The sequence below is a fragment of the Prionailurus viverrinus genome, chromosome F2, assembly GCF_022837055.1.
Source record: "Prionailurus viverrinus isolate Anna chromosome F2, UM_Priviv_1.0, whole genome shotgun sequence".
NCBI classification, from domain to species: Eukaryota; Metazoa; Chordata; class Mammalia; order Carnivora; family Felidae; genus Prionailurus; species Prionailurus viverrinus.
The window spans coordinates 38,622,409-38,639,867 of NC_062578.1; the positions used below are offsets into that span (position 1 = coordinate 38,622,409).

A 17,459-nucleotide genomic window follows, 5' to 3' on the forward strand; every position below is an offset into this window, starting at 1 on the left:
AGCTGTTCTAAGAGGAAAATTTATAGCAATACAGGCCTATATGAAGAAGCAAGACAAATCTCAAACTAACCTAAAGAAGAAAAAGAAGAACAAACAAAAACAAAACAAGACAAAAAAGAAAAGAAAGAACAAAGCCCCAAGCAGTAGAAGGAAGGAAATAATACAGATTAGAGTAGAAACAATGGAATAGAAACTAAGAAAACCAAAACCAAATAAACAAACAAACAACAATAAAAATACCCATAGAACAGATCAATGAAACCAAGAACTGGTTCTTTGAAAAGATCAACAATGATAAACCTTTAGCCAGATTCATAATGAGAGAGAGAGAGAGAGAGAGAGAGAGAGGGAGACAGAGAGATACAATTCAAAATCAGAAATGAAAGAGAAGAAATAACAAACACCACAAAAATACAAAGTATTATAAGAGAATAGTGTGAAAGATTATAGCCAACAAATTAGCCCAAAGGAGATGAATAAATTCCTAGAAACATACCTCCTAAAGCTGAATCAGGAAGAAATAAAAAATTGGAACAGACTGATTACCAGTGATGCAATTGAATCAGTAATCAAAAAACAAACAAACAAAAACCAAAACAACTCTGAACAAACAAAAGTTCAAATGGCCTCACAGGTGAATTCTACCAAGCATTTAAAGAAGAGTACCTAGTCTCCTCAAACAATTACAAAAAAATAGAAGAGGAAGGAAGGCTTCCAAATTCATTCTATAAGGCCAGCATTACATTGATACCAAAGCCAAATTAAGAAACTACAAAAAAAAGAGAGCTACAGAGCAATATCTCTGATGAACATAGATGCAAAAATCTTAAACAAAATATTAGCGAACAATCCAAAAATACATGAAAAAATTCATTCGCCACAATCAAGTGGGATTTATTTCTAGAATGCAAGAGTGGTGCAATATTTGCAAACCAATTAATAGGATACATTACGTCAGCAAGATAAGGAATAAAAACCATATAGTTATTTCAATGGATGCAGAAAAAGCATTTGACAAAGTACAATATCCATCCATGATAAAAAAAACTCTCAACAATGTAGGTTTAGAGGGAACATCCCTCAACATAATAAAGGCCATATATGAAAAATTCATAACAGACACCATACTCAATGGGAAAAAACTGACGGCTTTCCCCCTAAGATCAGAAACAAGACAAGGATGTCTGCTCTCACCTCTTCTATTCAACCTGGTACTAGAAGTCCTAGCTGCAGCCAGCAGACAAGAAAAGAAGTAAAAGACATCTGAATTGGTAATGAAGAAGTAAAAGTTTCACTATTTGCAGATGGCATGATACTGTATATAGAAAACCCTAAAGACCACCAGTAAGCTGCTATAAATGATAAATGAATTTAGTAAATTCTCAGGATACAAAATCAATATACAGAAATCTGTTGCATTTCTATACACTAATAACAAGGCAGCAGAAATAGAAATTCATTGAATAAACACTTTTATTTATAATCGCACCAAAAATAATAAAATACCTAGGGCAAACTTAACCAAAGAAGTGAAGACCTATACTCTGAAAACTATAGCACATTAATGAAAAAAATTGAAGATGACATAAACAAATGGGAAGATAGTCCATGGTCATGGACTGGGAGAATAAATCTTGTTAAAATAGCCACACTACCCAAAGCAATCTAAAGATTAAATGTAACCCCTATAGAAATACCAACAGCATTTTTCACAGAACTAGAACATCTTAAAATTCGTATGGAACCATAAAAGACCACAAATAGCCAAAGCAATCTTAAAAAAGGAGAAAAAACTGGAGGAATCTCAATCCCAGATCTCAAGATACACTACAAAGCTACAGTAATCAAAAAGTATGGTACTGGCACAAAAATAGACACATAGATCAATGGAACAGAACCCAGAGTCCAGTAATAAACTCATAATTATATGGTCAACTAATCTACAACAAAAGAGGCAAGAATATGCCATGAGAAAAAGACAAATGGTATTGGGAAAAGTGGATAGTTACATGCAAAAGATTGCAACTGAGTCACATTCTTATACCATTTACAAAAATAAACTGAAAATGGATTAAAGACTTAAATGTGAGACCTGAAACCATAAAAATCTAGAAGAGAGCGCAGGCAGTAATTTCTCTGACATTGGCTGTAGCAGCATTTTTCTTGATATTTCTCCTAAGGCAAGGGAAACAAAAGCAAAAATAAACTCTTGGGACTACATCAAAATCCAAAGCTTCTGCACAGCAAAGGAATCAATCAACAAAACAAAAAGACAATGTACTGAATGAGAGGAGATATATGCAGACAATATATCTGATAAGGGGTTAATATCCAAAAAATGTAAAGAACTTCTATAACTCAACACTGAAACAACAAATAATCCAATTAAAAATGGGCAGAAGACATGAGTAAACATTTTCCCAAAGAAGATACACAGAAGGCCAAGAGACACATGAAATGATGTGCTCGACATCACTCATCATCAGGGAAATGCAAATCATAACCACAATGAGATACCACCTCACACCTGTCAGAATGTCTAAAATCAAAAACACCTGAAGCAACATCTGTTGGTGGGGAAGTGGAGAAAAAGGAACCCTGTGCACTGTTGGTGGGAATGCAAACTGGTGCAGCCACTCTGGAAAACAGTATGGAGGCTCCTCAAAAAATTAAAAATAGAATTACCCTATGATCCAGTAATTCCACTAGTGGGTATTTACCCAAAGAATACAAAAACACTAAAACAAAAAGGTATATGCACCCTACATTTATTGCAGTATTATTTACAATAGCCAAATTATGGATCCATTGATAGATAATAAAAAGATGTGATACACACACACACACACACACACACACACACACACACACACGTATCTACACACACAGTCGAATATTACTCAGCCTTAAAAAGAAATGAAATCTTGCCATTTGCAACAATGTGGATGGATCTAGAGGGAATAATGCTAAGTGAAGTAGGTCAGTCAGAGAAATACTGCATGATTTCACTCATGTGGAATTTAATAAAAAAAATTAACAAAGAAAAATGAGACAAAAAAAACCCAAACTCGTAAATATAGAGAACAATCTGGTGGTTGCCAGAGGGGCGGTAGTTGGAGATGGGTGAAATACGGGAAGAAGATTAAGAGTACATTTATTGTGGTGAGCTCTGAGTTATGGATAGAATTGTTGAATTACTATATTGTACACCTGAAAGTAATATAACACTGTATGTTATACTGGAATTTAAAATAAATAAATAGAAAAGAAGGAAGGAAGGAGAGGGAGAGGAGAAGGGAGGAGAGGAGAGGAGAGGAAAGGAATCAACATATGACTAGATCCACACAATTCAAACCTGTGTTGTTTAAAAGGGTCAGTTGGGGGTGCCTGGGTGGCTCAGTCGGTTGAGCGTCCGACTTCAGCTCAGGTCACAATCTTGCCGTCCGTGAGTTTGAGCCCCACGTCGGGCTCTGGGCTGATGGCTCAGAACCTGGAGCCTGCTTCTGATTCTGTGTCTCCCTCTCTCTGCCCCTCCCCCATTCATGCTCTGTCTCTCTGTCTCAAAAATAAAAAAAGTTAATAAAAAAAAATTAAAAGGGTCAATTGTACTTAGTAGAAAAAATGATTTTTACTTATATTAATAATTTGGGTATTTTTAAAAGTATCTCTAAGACTTTTTTCTTAGAAATGTGCCAAATTTATTATACATTTTATATTTGTACTTAATCATTTTTACTGGATATTTGGGTAACGTTACTGATTTAAACTACTTTAAAAAATATTTTTTAAGAGTTTTAATTTTTTTAGTAACCTCTACACCAAGTGTGGGGCATGAACTCATAACCCCTGAGATCAAGAGTCACATGTTCCACCAACTGAGCCATTCAGTTTGTATTTTTTAAAATTAATTAATTTATTTTGGGGAGTGGGGGAGGGACAGAGCAGAAGGGAGAGGGAATCCCAAGTAGGCTCAGCACTGTCTCCACAAATCATGAGATCATGACCTGAGACGAAATCGAGTCAGATGCTTAAACAAACTGAGCCACCTAGGTGCCCCTGAGGCGCCCTGATTTAAGTACTTTGTCAAAGAATTGTAGCGCTTTGATTTAGGCTATGCCTTGGTTAGGATTTTATTTTTAAGCTTATTTATTTATTTAGAGAGAGAGAGAGAGAGAGAGACAGAGAGACAGAGAGAGAGAGAGAGAGAAGAGAGGAGAGAGAGAGAGAGGGAGGGGAGAGAGAGTCCCAAGCAGGTTCCGTGCTGTCAGTGCAGAGCCCAATGCCGGGCTCAATCTCACGAACTGTGAGATCATGACCTGAGCCGAAATCAAGAGTCGGAGACCCAACTAATTGAGCTACCCAGGCACCTCTATTTTTTTTTTTTTTAATTTTTAGAGACAGAGAGTGCACAAGTTGGGAGAGAGACCTTTATTTTTAAGAGATGTCCTAAAAAATACTGTTGGTCATGCCGATAGTATCTTACTTTATATATACTAGCAGTTCCAAGTAATAACTTTATATTTCAGTGGTATATGTTATTCTTCCAAAGTAACATATTGGCAGCAAGTAGGAGAATAATATAATTAATGGGTAATATAAGAGTTATCAAGAGACATATCAAGTGCAACAAACATGTTTGGTTCCAGAAATCATAAATGGAAAAAGTGAACTGTATAAATTGTGACCTTTTTATAGGTCCCATGTATTCCAACAAATTTTTCTACCATCTGCTGTTTTGGGGAGTGAATCCTTATTTATTAGTTTTCTGCTTTATAGTGAGACCTAGCCTTTGAGTTCTGGTAGCTAAAAACTTACCTCTAAAATCATTATTTCACTCTGAATCACACACTATGCTGTGTGTAAGTAGTTAAAGAAAAGGTGATAATAGACATCTAATTTAGAAGTCCTGGTAATATTAGTGTGAAAGAGTAATTCTTTCAGAAAGGATAATCTTTTTATGTCACCATTCAGGAAAAAGAGCTAAAATGAGTAGGAGGTTATTCTGCTGAAGGATCAGACAGTTAGGGAGACTGTGCATAAAGGCAGCTTCTCAGTTTCTCAGATGCTTGTTAGGTGGAATGGACAGAGTAATAAGGAACAGGGAGACAGCAATTTATAGGATTTTGTTGTTATTTTTTAAGATTTTAATTGGGCACATGAGTGAAGATTATGTATGTACATATGTATGTATGTATTTCCAAAGATTCCTGTTAGAGCCTGTTGTGGACCATTTTAACACCAGTGGGAAATCTTTCACTTTGGCCAGAAAAAAACAGTTCCATAAATTATTAAAATTCATGCAATGTTTGTGGAACATTTATACAGGGCTTCCATGCTACCAGCACAAGAGGCTCAGTTAGCAGAGTAAATCAAATATTTGTTTTATTTGCTTGCTTGGTAAAGATTTGATTTTATGTATTATATAGCATTTTACTGTAAAATGACGACGTTGTTGATGGTCATGGCAAAAGCCAGCTTATATTTTCTAGCCACCCTTTTGTTATTTAATATTATAATTATTACCAAAAGTTAAGTTTCTGGACATGGCTGTGTGGATAGGTTTAATACAGATTGAATTCAGACATTTGGGTAATAGAAATCAGTGCTCTTTGCTAATATGACTCTATTCAGGTGCTCACTGAAGTAGGTAACTTAGACCAGTGCATCTTAAAGTTGAACAGGCATACTGATTACCTGGAGAAACTTGTTAAATTGCAGATTCTGATTCAGTAGGTCTGGAATGTAGCTGGAAGTCTGAATTTCTAATAGGTTTCCAGATGATGCAGATTCTGGTCCTTGAGCCACAGTTTAAGTTCTAAGGATTTAGGGGCGCCTGGGTGGCGCAGTCGGTTAAGCATCCGACTTCAGCCAGGTCACGATCTCGTGGTCCGTGAGTTCGAGCCCCGCGTCAGGCTCTGGGCTGATGGCTCAGAGCCTGGAGCCTGTTTCCGATTCTGTGTCTCCCTCTCTCTCTGCCCCTCCCCCATTCATGCTCTGTCTCTCTCTGTCCCAAAAATAAATAGAAGTTGAAAAAAAAATTTAAGTTCTAAGGATTTAGACATTAGTAAATATGACAGACTCAGTTATCGAGTCCAGTATGAATATTTGCACAGTCCTTGCTGCTTGTAATGAGAGGTATAAAATTTGAACCTAAACTTGAATAATGTAATTTTTTTTAATTTTGGATTTATCTTTAAAAAAATTATTATTGTTTTTATTTTGAGAGAGAGAAAGAGAGCAGGTGTGAGTGGGGGAGGAGCAGAGAGAGAGGGAGAGAGAATTCCAAGCAGTCTCCATGCTGTCAGTGCATAGCCTGACACAGGGCTCTGTCTTACAAACTGTAAGATCATGACCTGAACCAAAACCAAGAGTTGGATGCTTAACTGACTGAGCCACAGGCACCCCAATTATGTAAATTTTTAATAATTTGGATTCCTCTATGTAAGAGAGATAGAAATATTAAGATGGAAGTAACTTCCTTTTCTTTCTTTCTTTCTTTCTTTCTTTCTTTCTTTCTTTCTTTCTTTCTTTCTGTTTATTCCTGAGAGACAGAGAGAGACAGGGCATGAGCGAGGGAGGGGCAGAGGGAAAGAGAGACACAGAATCTGAAGCAGGCTCCAGGCTCTGAGCTGTCAGCCCAGAGCCTGATGCAGGGCTTGAACCCACAAGCCGTGAGATCATGACCTGAGCCAAAGTCGGACGTTTAACCGACTGAGCCACCTAGGCACCCCTCTTTTCTTATATTATTGAAAACTAATTTATAGTGCCCATCATTGGCAATAAAATTCATTATATAGATTATGGAAAACTAATTTAACAGAAATTGTGAAGAATAAGCCAAAAATGTAAATTAATATAATTAATATAATTTTTTTTAAATCTAGGAAATAACATCAAGATTTATAATGAATGAGCTCTCAGAAAAGAATCCTTTTGTAATGCAAGCTATAACATGGCACCCACTGGTCAGGAACATAATGTCTCAGAGAAGAAAATGTGCAATATGTGAAAAGTACTTTTTAACAATATGGCTGGAATGTGTTGAATTTGTTCCTCCATCAAAGGTAAATAGTGCTTTTTGTGTGAGTAGAGCATAATATCTTCTCTTTTTCTTTATCCTTCTCTAAGTGAGCCAATACTAACTAGATGTTTATCTAAGAATTGACTTGTATGATAGTATAATGGTTCTTATTGAGCTTTGTTGAGATATGATTGACACATAACATTATGTAAGTTTAAGGCATAAAGCATGTGGATTCGCTACATTTATAAATTGCAAAGTGGTGTTGGGAAACAACAGATGGTGGGGAAAACTGGACAGCGACATATAGAAGAAAGAAACTGGACCACTTTCTTACAGCATACACACACCATGAGTTCAAAATGGATGAAGGACCTACATGTGAGATAGGAAATCATCAAAATCCTGGAGGAGAACATAGGCAGCACCCTCTTTGATCTTGGCCATAGCAGTTTCTTACTAGGCACATCTCCCTGAGGCAAGGGAAACAAAAGCAAAAATAAACTATTGGGACTTCATCAAGATAAAAAGCTTCTGTGAAGGAAACAATCAACAGAACTAAAGGCAACCTTTGGAATGGGAGAAGATATTTGCAAATGACCTATCAGATAAAGGGCTAGTATCCAAAATCTATAAAGAACTTACCAAACTCAATACCCAAAAAAACTATATAATCCAGTTAAGAAATGGGCAGAAGACATGAACAGACATTTCTTCAAAGAAGACATAAAAATGTCTAACAGATACATGAAAAGATGCTCAACATCAGTCATCATCAGGGACATGTAAATAAAACCACAATGAGATACCATCTCACACCTGTCAGAATGGCTAAAAGTAACAACTCAGGCAACAACAGATGTTGGCAAGGATGCAGAGAAAAGGGGATCCCTCTTACACCATTGGTGGGAATGCAAACTGGTGCAGCCACTCTGGAAAACAGTATGGAGATTCCTTAAAAAGTTAAAAATAGAACTACCCTATATCCCAGCAATTACACTGCTAGGTATTTATCCAGAGGATACAAGAATACTGAGTTGAAGGACACATGTACCCCAATGTTTATAGCAGCACTATCAACAATAGCCAATTGTTTGGAAAGAGCCCAAATGCCCATTGACTGATGAATGGATAAAGAAGGTGTGGTATATATACGTGATGGAATATTACTCAGCCATCAAAAAGAATGAAATCTTTCCATTTGCAATGGTTATGCTAAGTGAACTAAGTCAGAGAAAGATACACCATATAATTTCACTCTTATGTGGAATTTAAGAAACAAAACAGATGAACATAGAGGAAGGAAGTGAAAAATAAGATAAAAACAGAGAGGGAGGCAAACCATAAGAGACTGTAGAGAACAAACTGAGGGTTGCTGGAGGGGTGGTGGGTGGGAGGATGGACTAGATGGGTGATGGGCGTTAAGGAGGGCAACTGTTGTGAAAAGCACACCGGGTGTTATATGTAAGTGATCAATCACTAAATTCTTCTCCTGAAACCAATACTATACTATATGTCAACTAACTTGAATTTAAATAAAATCTTGGAAGGAGAAAAAAAAAAACCTGGGAGTGTCAGAAACTTGTGAGAAGAAAAAAATTGGAAAGGAAAATTGCTTTGCATTGAAACAACCACTGATCCTAACTTTATTAAAATAATTGAAAAAATTAAAACAGTAACATTTAGTAAGTATGTGATAGTGAAAAAGTATGTAGCATGGAATTAGAATAAGTGTATAGTAGGAATTTATAAATTATGCCAAAATATTAAAGATATTTAAAAATTGGATACAGAAAATTTAGATTGGGGGGGGGGTGCTGGGTGGCTTAGTTGGTTAAGCATCTGGCTTTGGCTTAGGTCATGATCTCATGCTTTGTGAGTTCAAGCCCCTCATTGGGATCTCTGCTGTCAGCAAGGAGCCTGCTTTAGATCCTCTGTCCCCCTCTGTCTCTGCCCCTCTCTCATACTCTCTCTCGTTCTCAAAAACAAAAACAAAACCAAAAACAAAAAACATTAAAAAAATAAAATTTAGATTGGAATAAACATTACCAGGGACTTAGCAACTGAAACATGGTATTTTCATGGGTTTGTTTAGTTCCCTGTTTCTTGAGTGAAAACGTGCACAAAATACATGGGGATGATAATCAGATTAACCATGTTGGTAAACAGTTGCTTTCATATATTTTTAGGATTTTGTGCTGCTTTTCCCAGTTAAGCAGAAAGAGATTATACAAAAACTAGTTTGCCTAGAAGCCTCCCTTTGTATTAAAAAATTTTAATATCTTAATTATCTTTTAAGGAGCTAAACTTAGAGAATGCTGACCTTTAGAGTAAATACTTCATCATGACGGGAGAGCCCATTTGATAATGCCAACGTCTGGTCGCTCTATTGTGCCTTACAGAATGTTCTGTCTCTGATGGAATTTGCCATCTGAAGGCACAGTTGAAGGAGGGTGACACTTGATGACAAATGGGTCTTTATTCTTGACATAAAACAACTAGAAACAACCAAATATCAAATTGTAATTGCTTTTATTTAGGTGAATATGAAATGATGTGGTACTTATCTTATGAAGTAGTGAGGTGAGGAAAATAGTTGATGAAGAGTTTTGCTCAATATCGAATATTATTAACCTTTACCATAATTTATCCAGATGCTTTTGTCTTTTTTCAAATGTTATAGCTGTTGCCATCTGAGTTCAGTGAGTCCTTAGTAGTGATAGAATTATCAATAATTTCAGTGTAATTGATATTTAAGTATTAACTGCTAATGATATAAATCTTTGAAATTAATCCTTTTTAGTTACTACCAACTTGGGCCATAGTGACTTAGAAGTAACCTAAATGGTGTTATAAAATCCATTCCAAACACTTGAGAGTGATCCTGAGCCCAAGATATGCATTTGATAGTTTTCATTTTGTATAGTTACATTAGTTGAACTTAACATTTCCCCAGATACCTTTAAAGTTGAAGAGTTTAGGGAGGGAACAGTTTGGAACATGAACTCTCAACCCTGTGTAGAATGATGTAATGTAATTAAAACTACCCTCAAAAGAGATTAGATTGAGTAAGTTTCACTACAAATGAATGAAAATGCTGATCTACTTTATGAAAATAAATGAAAATTTGCAACCTTAATTCCTTTTTTATGACAAGCTGCCAGTAATGAAACATAATATAAGATTACATTTAATAATTTTATTCATTACTTATAGAGAAAAATCTTACTTTGCAGTAAAAAGTTATTACTGTTTAGATACCACTGACATTCATTTATGAAACTGATCATTTCAACCAGCCAACTGTGAAAATGAATGTAGGTTTTAAAACATTTATGCAGTGGTTAGTCAATTTAATGTACATTAGCCACTAAGAGGATCAGAAGGCATCACATTTCTAATTCTAAACAGTCGTGAAAGTAATATGTATTTATTGTTCAGAAAAATTGAAATGGTGTGAATGATCCTTATTATTTTATTCAGAAAATAACAAAACAATTATAGTATAAATTAACTCACTGTATCTTGATTACTTCTAGGGGAAGTCATTGAATTCTCTTTTTCTTTAGAAAACTCTCGTTGTTGTTGTTGCTGTTGTTGTTGTTGTTCTTCTCCTTCTCCTTCTCCTTCTCCTTCTCCTTCTCCTTCTCCTTCTCCTTCTCCTTCTCCTTCTCCTTCTCCTTCTCCTTCTCCTTCTTCTTCTGAGAGAGGGTGGGGGGCGGGGAGAGGGAGAGAGAATCTTTAAGCAGGCTCCACACCCAGCTTGGAGAAGTGGGGCTTGAATCCTGAGATCGTGACCTGACCTCCCTTTTGTTCTTAAACTGCTGGGTAGAGTTGCAGTTGTCTTCAATCTCTATGATTATTTTTTTCTTCTAAAGAATCTCAAATTGCATTCAACTTCAGTACATTTTTCTGAAGCTATGTGTCACCAAAATGTTTGAACCTCCCACGTGAAATTCAAAGGACATTGGTTACGCAGAGGTGGTGCTTGAGAGCAGGGTTGCTCTGGAGAGGAGAGAATGCTGCTTAGCTGGATGGGTGGCTGCAACATGAGCAGGATTTTCTTTCTGGTTTCTGCCTCAAAGTGCCCTGTGGGTGGAACAGCCATATAATCTATTAATTAAGCCAAGATGCTTTTGAGAGTAAAAGTGAACATTATCCATGAACTGGAAAACCAGCAGGAAATCGGGACTGTCCTGGGCAAATTCAAATGTATGGCTATACTTCTTAAATGGTGCCATTAACTTTAGAGTAGTGCTCATTGCTGGCTTTTATCACTGTTGATGTGGAGGAGTTGTCATTCTGAATGTTCATCTTAAATTTTCAAATTATTTTTGGTGGCTCCATACATTTTTGAGGTCCTGCTTTAAAAGGGAAACTCTGGGTGCTAAGTACAGTGCCAATAGGTGGGGGGGCCTGGTTGGTCCCAAATGGCTTAAAATCTAAGAGTTTAAACTCTAGAGATGCAAAAGACACTGGCAATAAAAACTAAAATGAGTGGTAAGAGATTTAGTGCTTCAAAGTGGAAGGTGAGATAATTGTAGGTTGTCTGGCCTGGGAAATGCCAGAAAGATTCTGGGACTTCACAAGACCTTGATATAGGTAGAATTCAGATACATGGAGAAGGAAGCACAGGGGATATTTTAGGAGAAGAGAATGACATGGAGGAGAATGAATCTTGTTCATAGGGCAGTGAATCAATTAAATTGGTTCATAGATGGAAATTGGAAGAGGAGACATTATTTAAAAAATGAGGTCAAATTCTATGAAGCTGTAAAAGGATAGAATAAGGAGTTTGAATTTGATCCCATTTGGGAAATGGAGTCCTACTGAATATGTGGGGACAAACCAATGATATAAAGAAAGATGTATTTTAGAAGGAATCATTTGGCAGTATTGTACAGGATTAATTGGAAGTTGAAGAGGAGGGAAGCTGAAGAAAAGAGATCTATTAGTGGTTGTCTAGCGTGGGTTTAAGAGGTAGTAGTAGAAATGCAAGGAAAGGAACCTCCATGGGGAAGGAAGCATGGCAGGACTGAGTGGTTGGATAAGGGAAGCCACAGAAGGGTGTAAAAGAGAAAACCAGAAAACTCCAGAGGAAGCTTTCTGTGAGAGCAAGACCCCAGTTTTTATCTCAGATATACTGTTACAAGTGATGTGTGATAATTCAAGTGAATATGTTTAGCCAGTTGGAGACAGGTTAGAACAGCGAAGCAGTGTACTTCTGTGCATTATCTGAAAATGTGTGCACTTTTCAACAACTGTTCATTCTTTCAGAGAGTTCTGCACATTGTTATTAAACCATAATCAGAGCCCTCCTTTGGTAAAAGAAGCTGGGAGGCATGCTATGACTTAACGCAGATCGAGAGTTTGGTGAACTTAGATTCTAGTCCAGTCTCTAGCTTGAACTCTGAGGCTTAAGGTAAACCACATTCCTTCTCACTATATCTGGACTAATTTCCTTATCTGGGCCACGAAGAGATGAGATCAAAGTCTCTTCTAGCTCCAGAGTGACCGAGGGGCTGTCATAGTCATGCTTTTCATGGTCCTGCTAATTTGGAACATGATACTAGTATTAGTTTCCTATTGTTTCTATAACAAATTGCCATAAACTTGGTGTCTTAAAAAAATTCATTATCTTGCAGTTTAAGTAGGTCAGAAGTCCAGCATGAGTCTCGCTGAGCTAAAATCAAGGTGTCAGCAGGGCTACATTCCTTTCTGGAGGCTCTAGGGGAGGATCGATTTTCTGGTTCTTTCCAGCTTTTAGAGGCCACTGACGTTCGTTGGCTCATGGCTCCTTCCTCCGTCCTCACAGCAACATTAGCGGATCTGGTCCTTCTCATGTCACATCACTTGGATCTTCTCTTCTGCCTCCTTCTTCCATTTTTAACAATCCTTGTGATGAAAACAAAGCAAAACAAAACAATCCTTTTGATGAAATTGGGTCCACTCAGATAATACAGAATAATTATGGGTCTCTCAAGGTCCTTATCTTAACAATACCTGTAAGATCCCTTCTGCTATGTAAGGTAACATACATATTCACAGCTTCCAGGGATTAAGACATGAACATCTTTGTGAAGTGTTGGGGGGATATTATTCTGCCTTCTATGATACTTTTCCCAAGAAACAGGAAACCATGTTACTTTTTTTTCGTATTCTGTATGCTTCATGTAATACTGAAACCTTATTCAAAGCTTTAGTTTATACTGTGTGCTATACATATATATTTTGTGATAATTTTTTATTTCTCAGTTTAAAAGATGACAGTGACTATCACCGATAAGGCATGCGTTGAATGATTTTTTAAAAAAAATCTCAATTCCACCATTCAATAAATATAAAACTTAGTGAATATATCTTTTTAAAATTAAAGTACAGAGCTACTTTTTCCTAAAATAGGGAGAAGATGTAATCATATGTTCATTTGCTTTATGAAAGAATGCATTTCACTATAAAGAGTGAAAAATTAGCCTGTAGTATAGCTCTTTTACATTTTAAAGCTTTTGCTACAAAGATATTTCAGAATAAAAGTATGTCTAATCATAGACCAATTCCTTTTCCTTTCCTAACCTCAACTTGACAAAAAGGGGCTTTTGAGTGTTTCAATTTCTATCTGCAAAGAGCGACCAAAGCAGTAGTTATCTTACAGAGTCCTGAAGTTATGTTAATTGATGTTTGTGAAGAGAGGTCCTCTATAAGAGGGTATGTGATTATTCCTTCGTGACATGCTCATGTCAAATGGACAGGTGTCATACTGGCAGAAAGCACTATCATGATCCCACAAGTGGACATAAAAATTTAAATGGTTATCAATAGGCTAGGTATTCAAGACTTTCTTTTTTTATGAAAACATTACTGAGTCCAATGACTCTAGGTGGAAAAGTATATGGCCAAGGAATTATGTTGAGTTCATTTTTCTCAGTAAAATTTCCAGGAAACAGTTTATAGCCCTGAGAAATATTTTATCAGAAATAGTAATAATTAAGTTATAGAATAATTACAAAGTTTCACATTCAGTACAAAACTGATAATGGCCCTTGGTAAAATAAACTTCTAAAAAGTTAAATAAAACATTTTATTCTAACTAAACAGTAATACCCCCAAGTAGGGGAAAGAGGGATACAGACACTTCGTATTGGCACAAGGGAAATGGCTAAAACCACAGTGGAAATAGAAAATACCATCCATCGTTTCTATTATAAACCTTGTATCTCATGGAGAAACTGGACAAAGCAAATCAGATTAACTGTATGGCTCCACTTGTTTCCTTGGTAGATGTTTGACTTTCTATAACCTCTTGGCTCATGGCTCTACTCTTTGTTCTAACTCCTTAGACAGCAGCTAAGTGAAGTGTGTTAGCATGGTTTATTTTGATAGCCCTTAGTTCTAGATGATAGGTACTTCAGTAGTAAGCCAAGGTTGCTGGTGGCATGAGAGGCCTGTCTACCATATGCAAAGGGAAAAAACACATTTAGCTTTTGAGTGCAGTTTCAACACTTTGTCATTATAATCTAATCGGCCAGTAGGATCTCTTGTCTATTTAAAATACTATACATAATGTGTGTATCATTAGAAAACTGATTATGAATTCTTCTTCCCCTAGACTAATGTAGTCACATTGTTGATATCCCATGATTCAACATTTTATGGTCTATTTATTGTTTATACTGTGTTGTTTCCCCAATACAATATGCACATTCCTGAAGTTTTGCTCCCACAGCTCACTCTTTCTGAATGTCCTTCATGTCCTTTCTAGGCAGTCACATCCTAGTCATCCTTTAAAACTCAGCTCACTATTTTCTTATACTGTGAAATCTTGCTTAATGTGCAGCCTATGGTGGTGTCTCCCTTCTTGGAAATATCATAGAACCTATCATAGTATCGAGTCTTTTGTTTTTAGGTTTTTTGTGTGTTTATGTCTTAGCTTTCCAACTAGATGCTGAAAAGATTCTTTGAGGCAGAGATTATTTGTTATATCTCTGCATCCTTGGCATGTTGCTTAATGTGGTTCAAGTTTTAGGTTGCTTATAATTTTTCAGAACTCTTGGTTGCAAACTAATGAAACGCAACTTACACAGTAACTAATAGCAAGTGATAAAGAAGGCTTAGGAATGGGTCTGGCTGAATATTTAGTCATGCTGGATCAGGTAACCCAAAGTTATCATGAGGAATCTCTCCTTCTATGTGTATTGTGTCTGCTTCCCTTGGTCTCCATTTTGCACTTATTGTAAGCCAAACTATGCCTTCTGGCAGTAGAGGGAGAGCTTCCCTCAGTAGATCCAGCAAAGCCCTGGGGCCGATGTTCATTGGCTTTATTGGACTGTCCTGGGTTATGTGTCCAGCTTGAATTATGTGGCTAAGTCTTCAGCCAAGGAGTGGGATCAGTTGTCTTCTCTGTTCCATAACATACGCACTGAAATCAGTGAAAAGGTGGTTCCCAAAAGGAAAAGATGGGCTTTTGTGCCAGCAGTACAGGGAATAGATGCTGGCGAGACAAAAACAAGATGCTTATTGGAGATTTCAATAAATGTTGGCTGATTGATCAACTAAACCTCCTTCTAGGAATAGAGTCAGATTTGTAGAGATTCTATACCATTTTCTACCTTCATCCAAAATATTTTATCATTAGAATAGTTCCATGTATCCTCTGAGCACTTCATAGTCACGGTTGGAGGTGGATGTGAAGGTGATATGATGTATGACTTGGACTCCCCACCGATTTGCCACCAAAGCTGAAAGGCTCTTACTCTCTCAAGGATGGATTAATAAATGTGCTTAGGTATTTGAACCTTTAAATGGGCCCTCAGTTCTTTTGTGGAAGAGTGAACAAAACAGTAATGAAATCTCTCACTGGGGCTTGTGATGATGACAGCCCAGTGGGCTCATGAAAGTAGCATTGTCGACCAATTAAACTACTAGTTGTGTGACTCTGTTTTGGATTATCTTACTAATAGCTATGTTGACTTCAGAAGTTGTTTATAAAGAATGTAAATGGCAAGCTTTTGAAGTTGCCATTATTTCCAGTATTCGTGCTCAAGACATGTATACTAAGTTGGCTAAGAGTTCTGACTGCCTATTTTGTGCATGGAGAATGAAAATCAGAGATTTGAAGAACAAAAACTTAAATCACGCAGTGGGAATCCAGCCAATGAAAATCAACATTATGGATAGTGAACAAAGAATACTAATTTCCATGGGAAATGGGTGGTGGACAGACCAAACGAGGACATTCATTGGGGAGTTCAGTAAATGTCTGCTGACTGATCAATTTAACATCCTGTAGGACAGATGTCAGGTTTGTGTGGATTCTGTATTTTTACCTTCATTACAGGCACTTTATTGCTAGATAGTATAATAATATATTTGGGTAAGAGCATAGACAATCCTTTACCATTTAAATTTTGTTTAGTGTTGAATATGCCTTTCTTAGCTAGTTAATTTGTTTATTTGTGCATGAGAAAGGAGCACATCAAGCATAAATAGAACACTGTGCCCTTTAGAAATTAATGCTGTGAAATCTCTGAGAAAGCTAATATTTATCTTATTCAAAAATATTGGAATATTGCTTTAATGTTATTTTTAATCTTTACCTTTTAGAAATGGAAGATAAGCAGAAATCTACAGCTGGTACCTCTTCAAATATTAATTTGTTCTTACACATGTTTTAATCAACGCGGCCCTAACCTCTTTGGAATTGCTCAAGTGTAGAGGCGGTGAGAAGCTCACTTAGAGACTCACATGACTTGCCCCATCAGTTCTGCACACAAAGTCAGATTATGCCCTACTATGGTACCGTGCTGTCTCTCCTCTCTTTGCCAATACATTAAGCAAAGGAAGAAAAAGAATTTACTTGTAAAGATCCCAACTTAAGCACTATAGTCTACCGTTAGCTTGTTTAGACTCTAGGTGTGCTGTTTCTTCTTTGACTTAAAAACAAAATAAAGAAGGGAAAAATAAAGGTCTGTGTGGCAAGTGTCATTCTTCCCTGTCATTTTATGACCACCACCCTCCTTTTCTAGATAAGTGTTGAGAGATTGTGATGGGGACAAGGATTTATTTTATGCATGTTTTGCAATTGAAAGAGAATTACTTTTTAATGTTAGACCGTTGTATCCCATTTGTATGATTTCAGCTGAGCTCTTATTTTTTAAGAGGCACTAACGTCTTATTGACTAAAATAAAACCATTCCACTTAAAACGGAGTAGAAGGCTGGAATCAGGCTTGGTTACTCCTAACATCCCTTTGTTTCCACTTTTAAAGTTTTATTCTATCTTTATTTTTGTTTTTCACAAGAAACCTACAGAAGCCAGGGCAGTAGCACTGAAATGAGAATTTGACTCATTTTCTCTGAAGGACAACAGAAAAGTAGAAAAAGAAATTACGAAAATGTACAGCATAACATAGACTAGTAGTCTCTTAAAAAAAAGGTTTTTT

General features: G+C 36.6%; 1 protein-coding gene across 3 annotated transcripts in view; it reads left to right on the forward strand.

Annotated features, from left to right (window-relative positions):
* LRRC69 (leucine rich repeat containing 69) overlaps positions 1–16,965 on the forward strand; it is an 81,758-nt gene extending 64,793 nt beyond the window's left edge. For all 3 annotated transcript variants that reach the window (XM_047841995.1, XM_047841996.1, XM_047841997.1), the window contains 2 exons: positions 6,885–7,064; positions 16,622–16,965. In XM_047841995.1, the coding sequence (XP_047697951.1) occupies positions 6,885–7,064; positions 16,622–16,732 (291 nt within the window). In that variant the 3' untranslated portion in view covers positions 16,733–16,965. The remainder of the gene's footprint in view (positions 1–6,884; positions 7,065–16,621) is intronic.
* Positions 16,966–17,459: the final 494 nt, after the last annotated feature.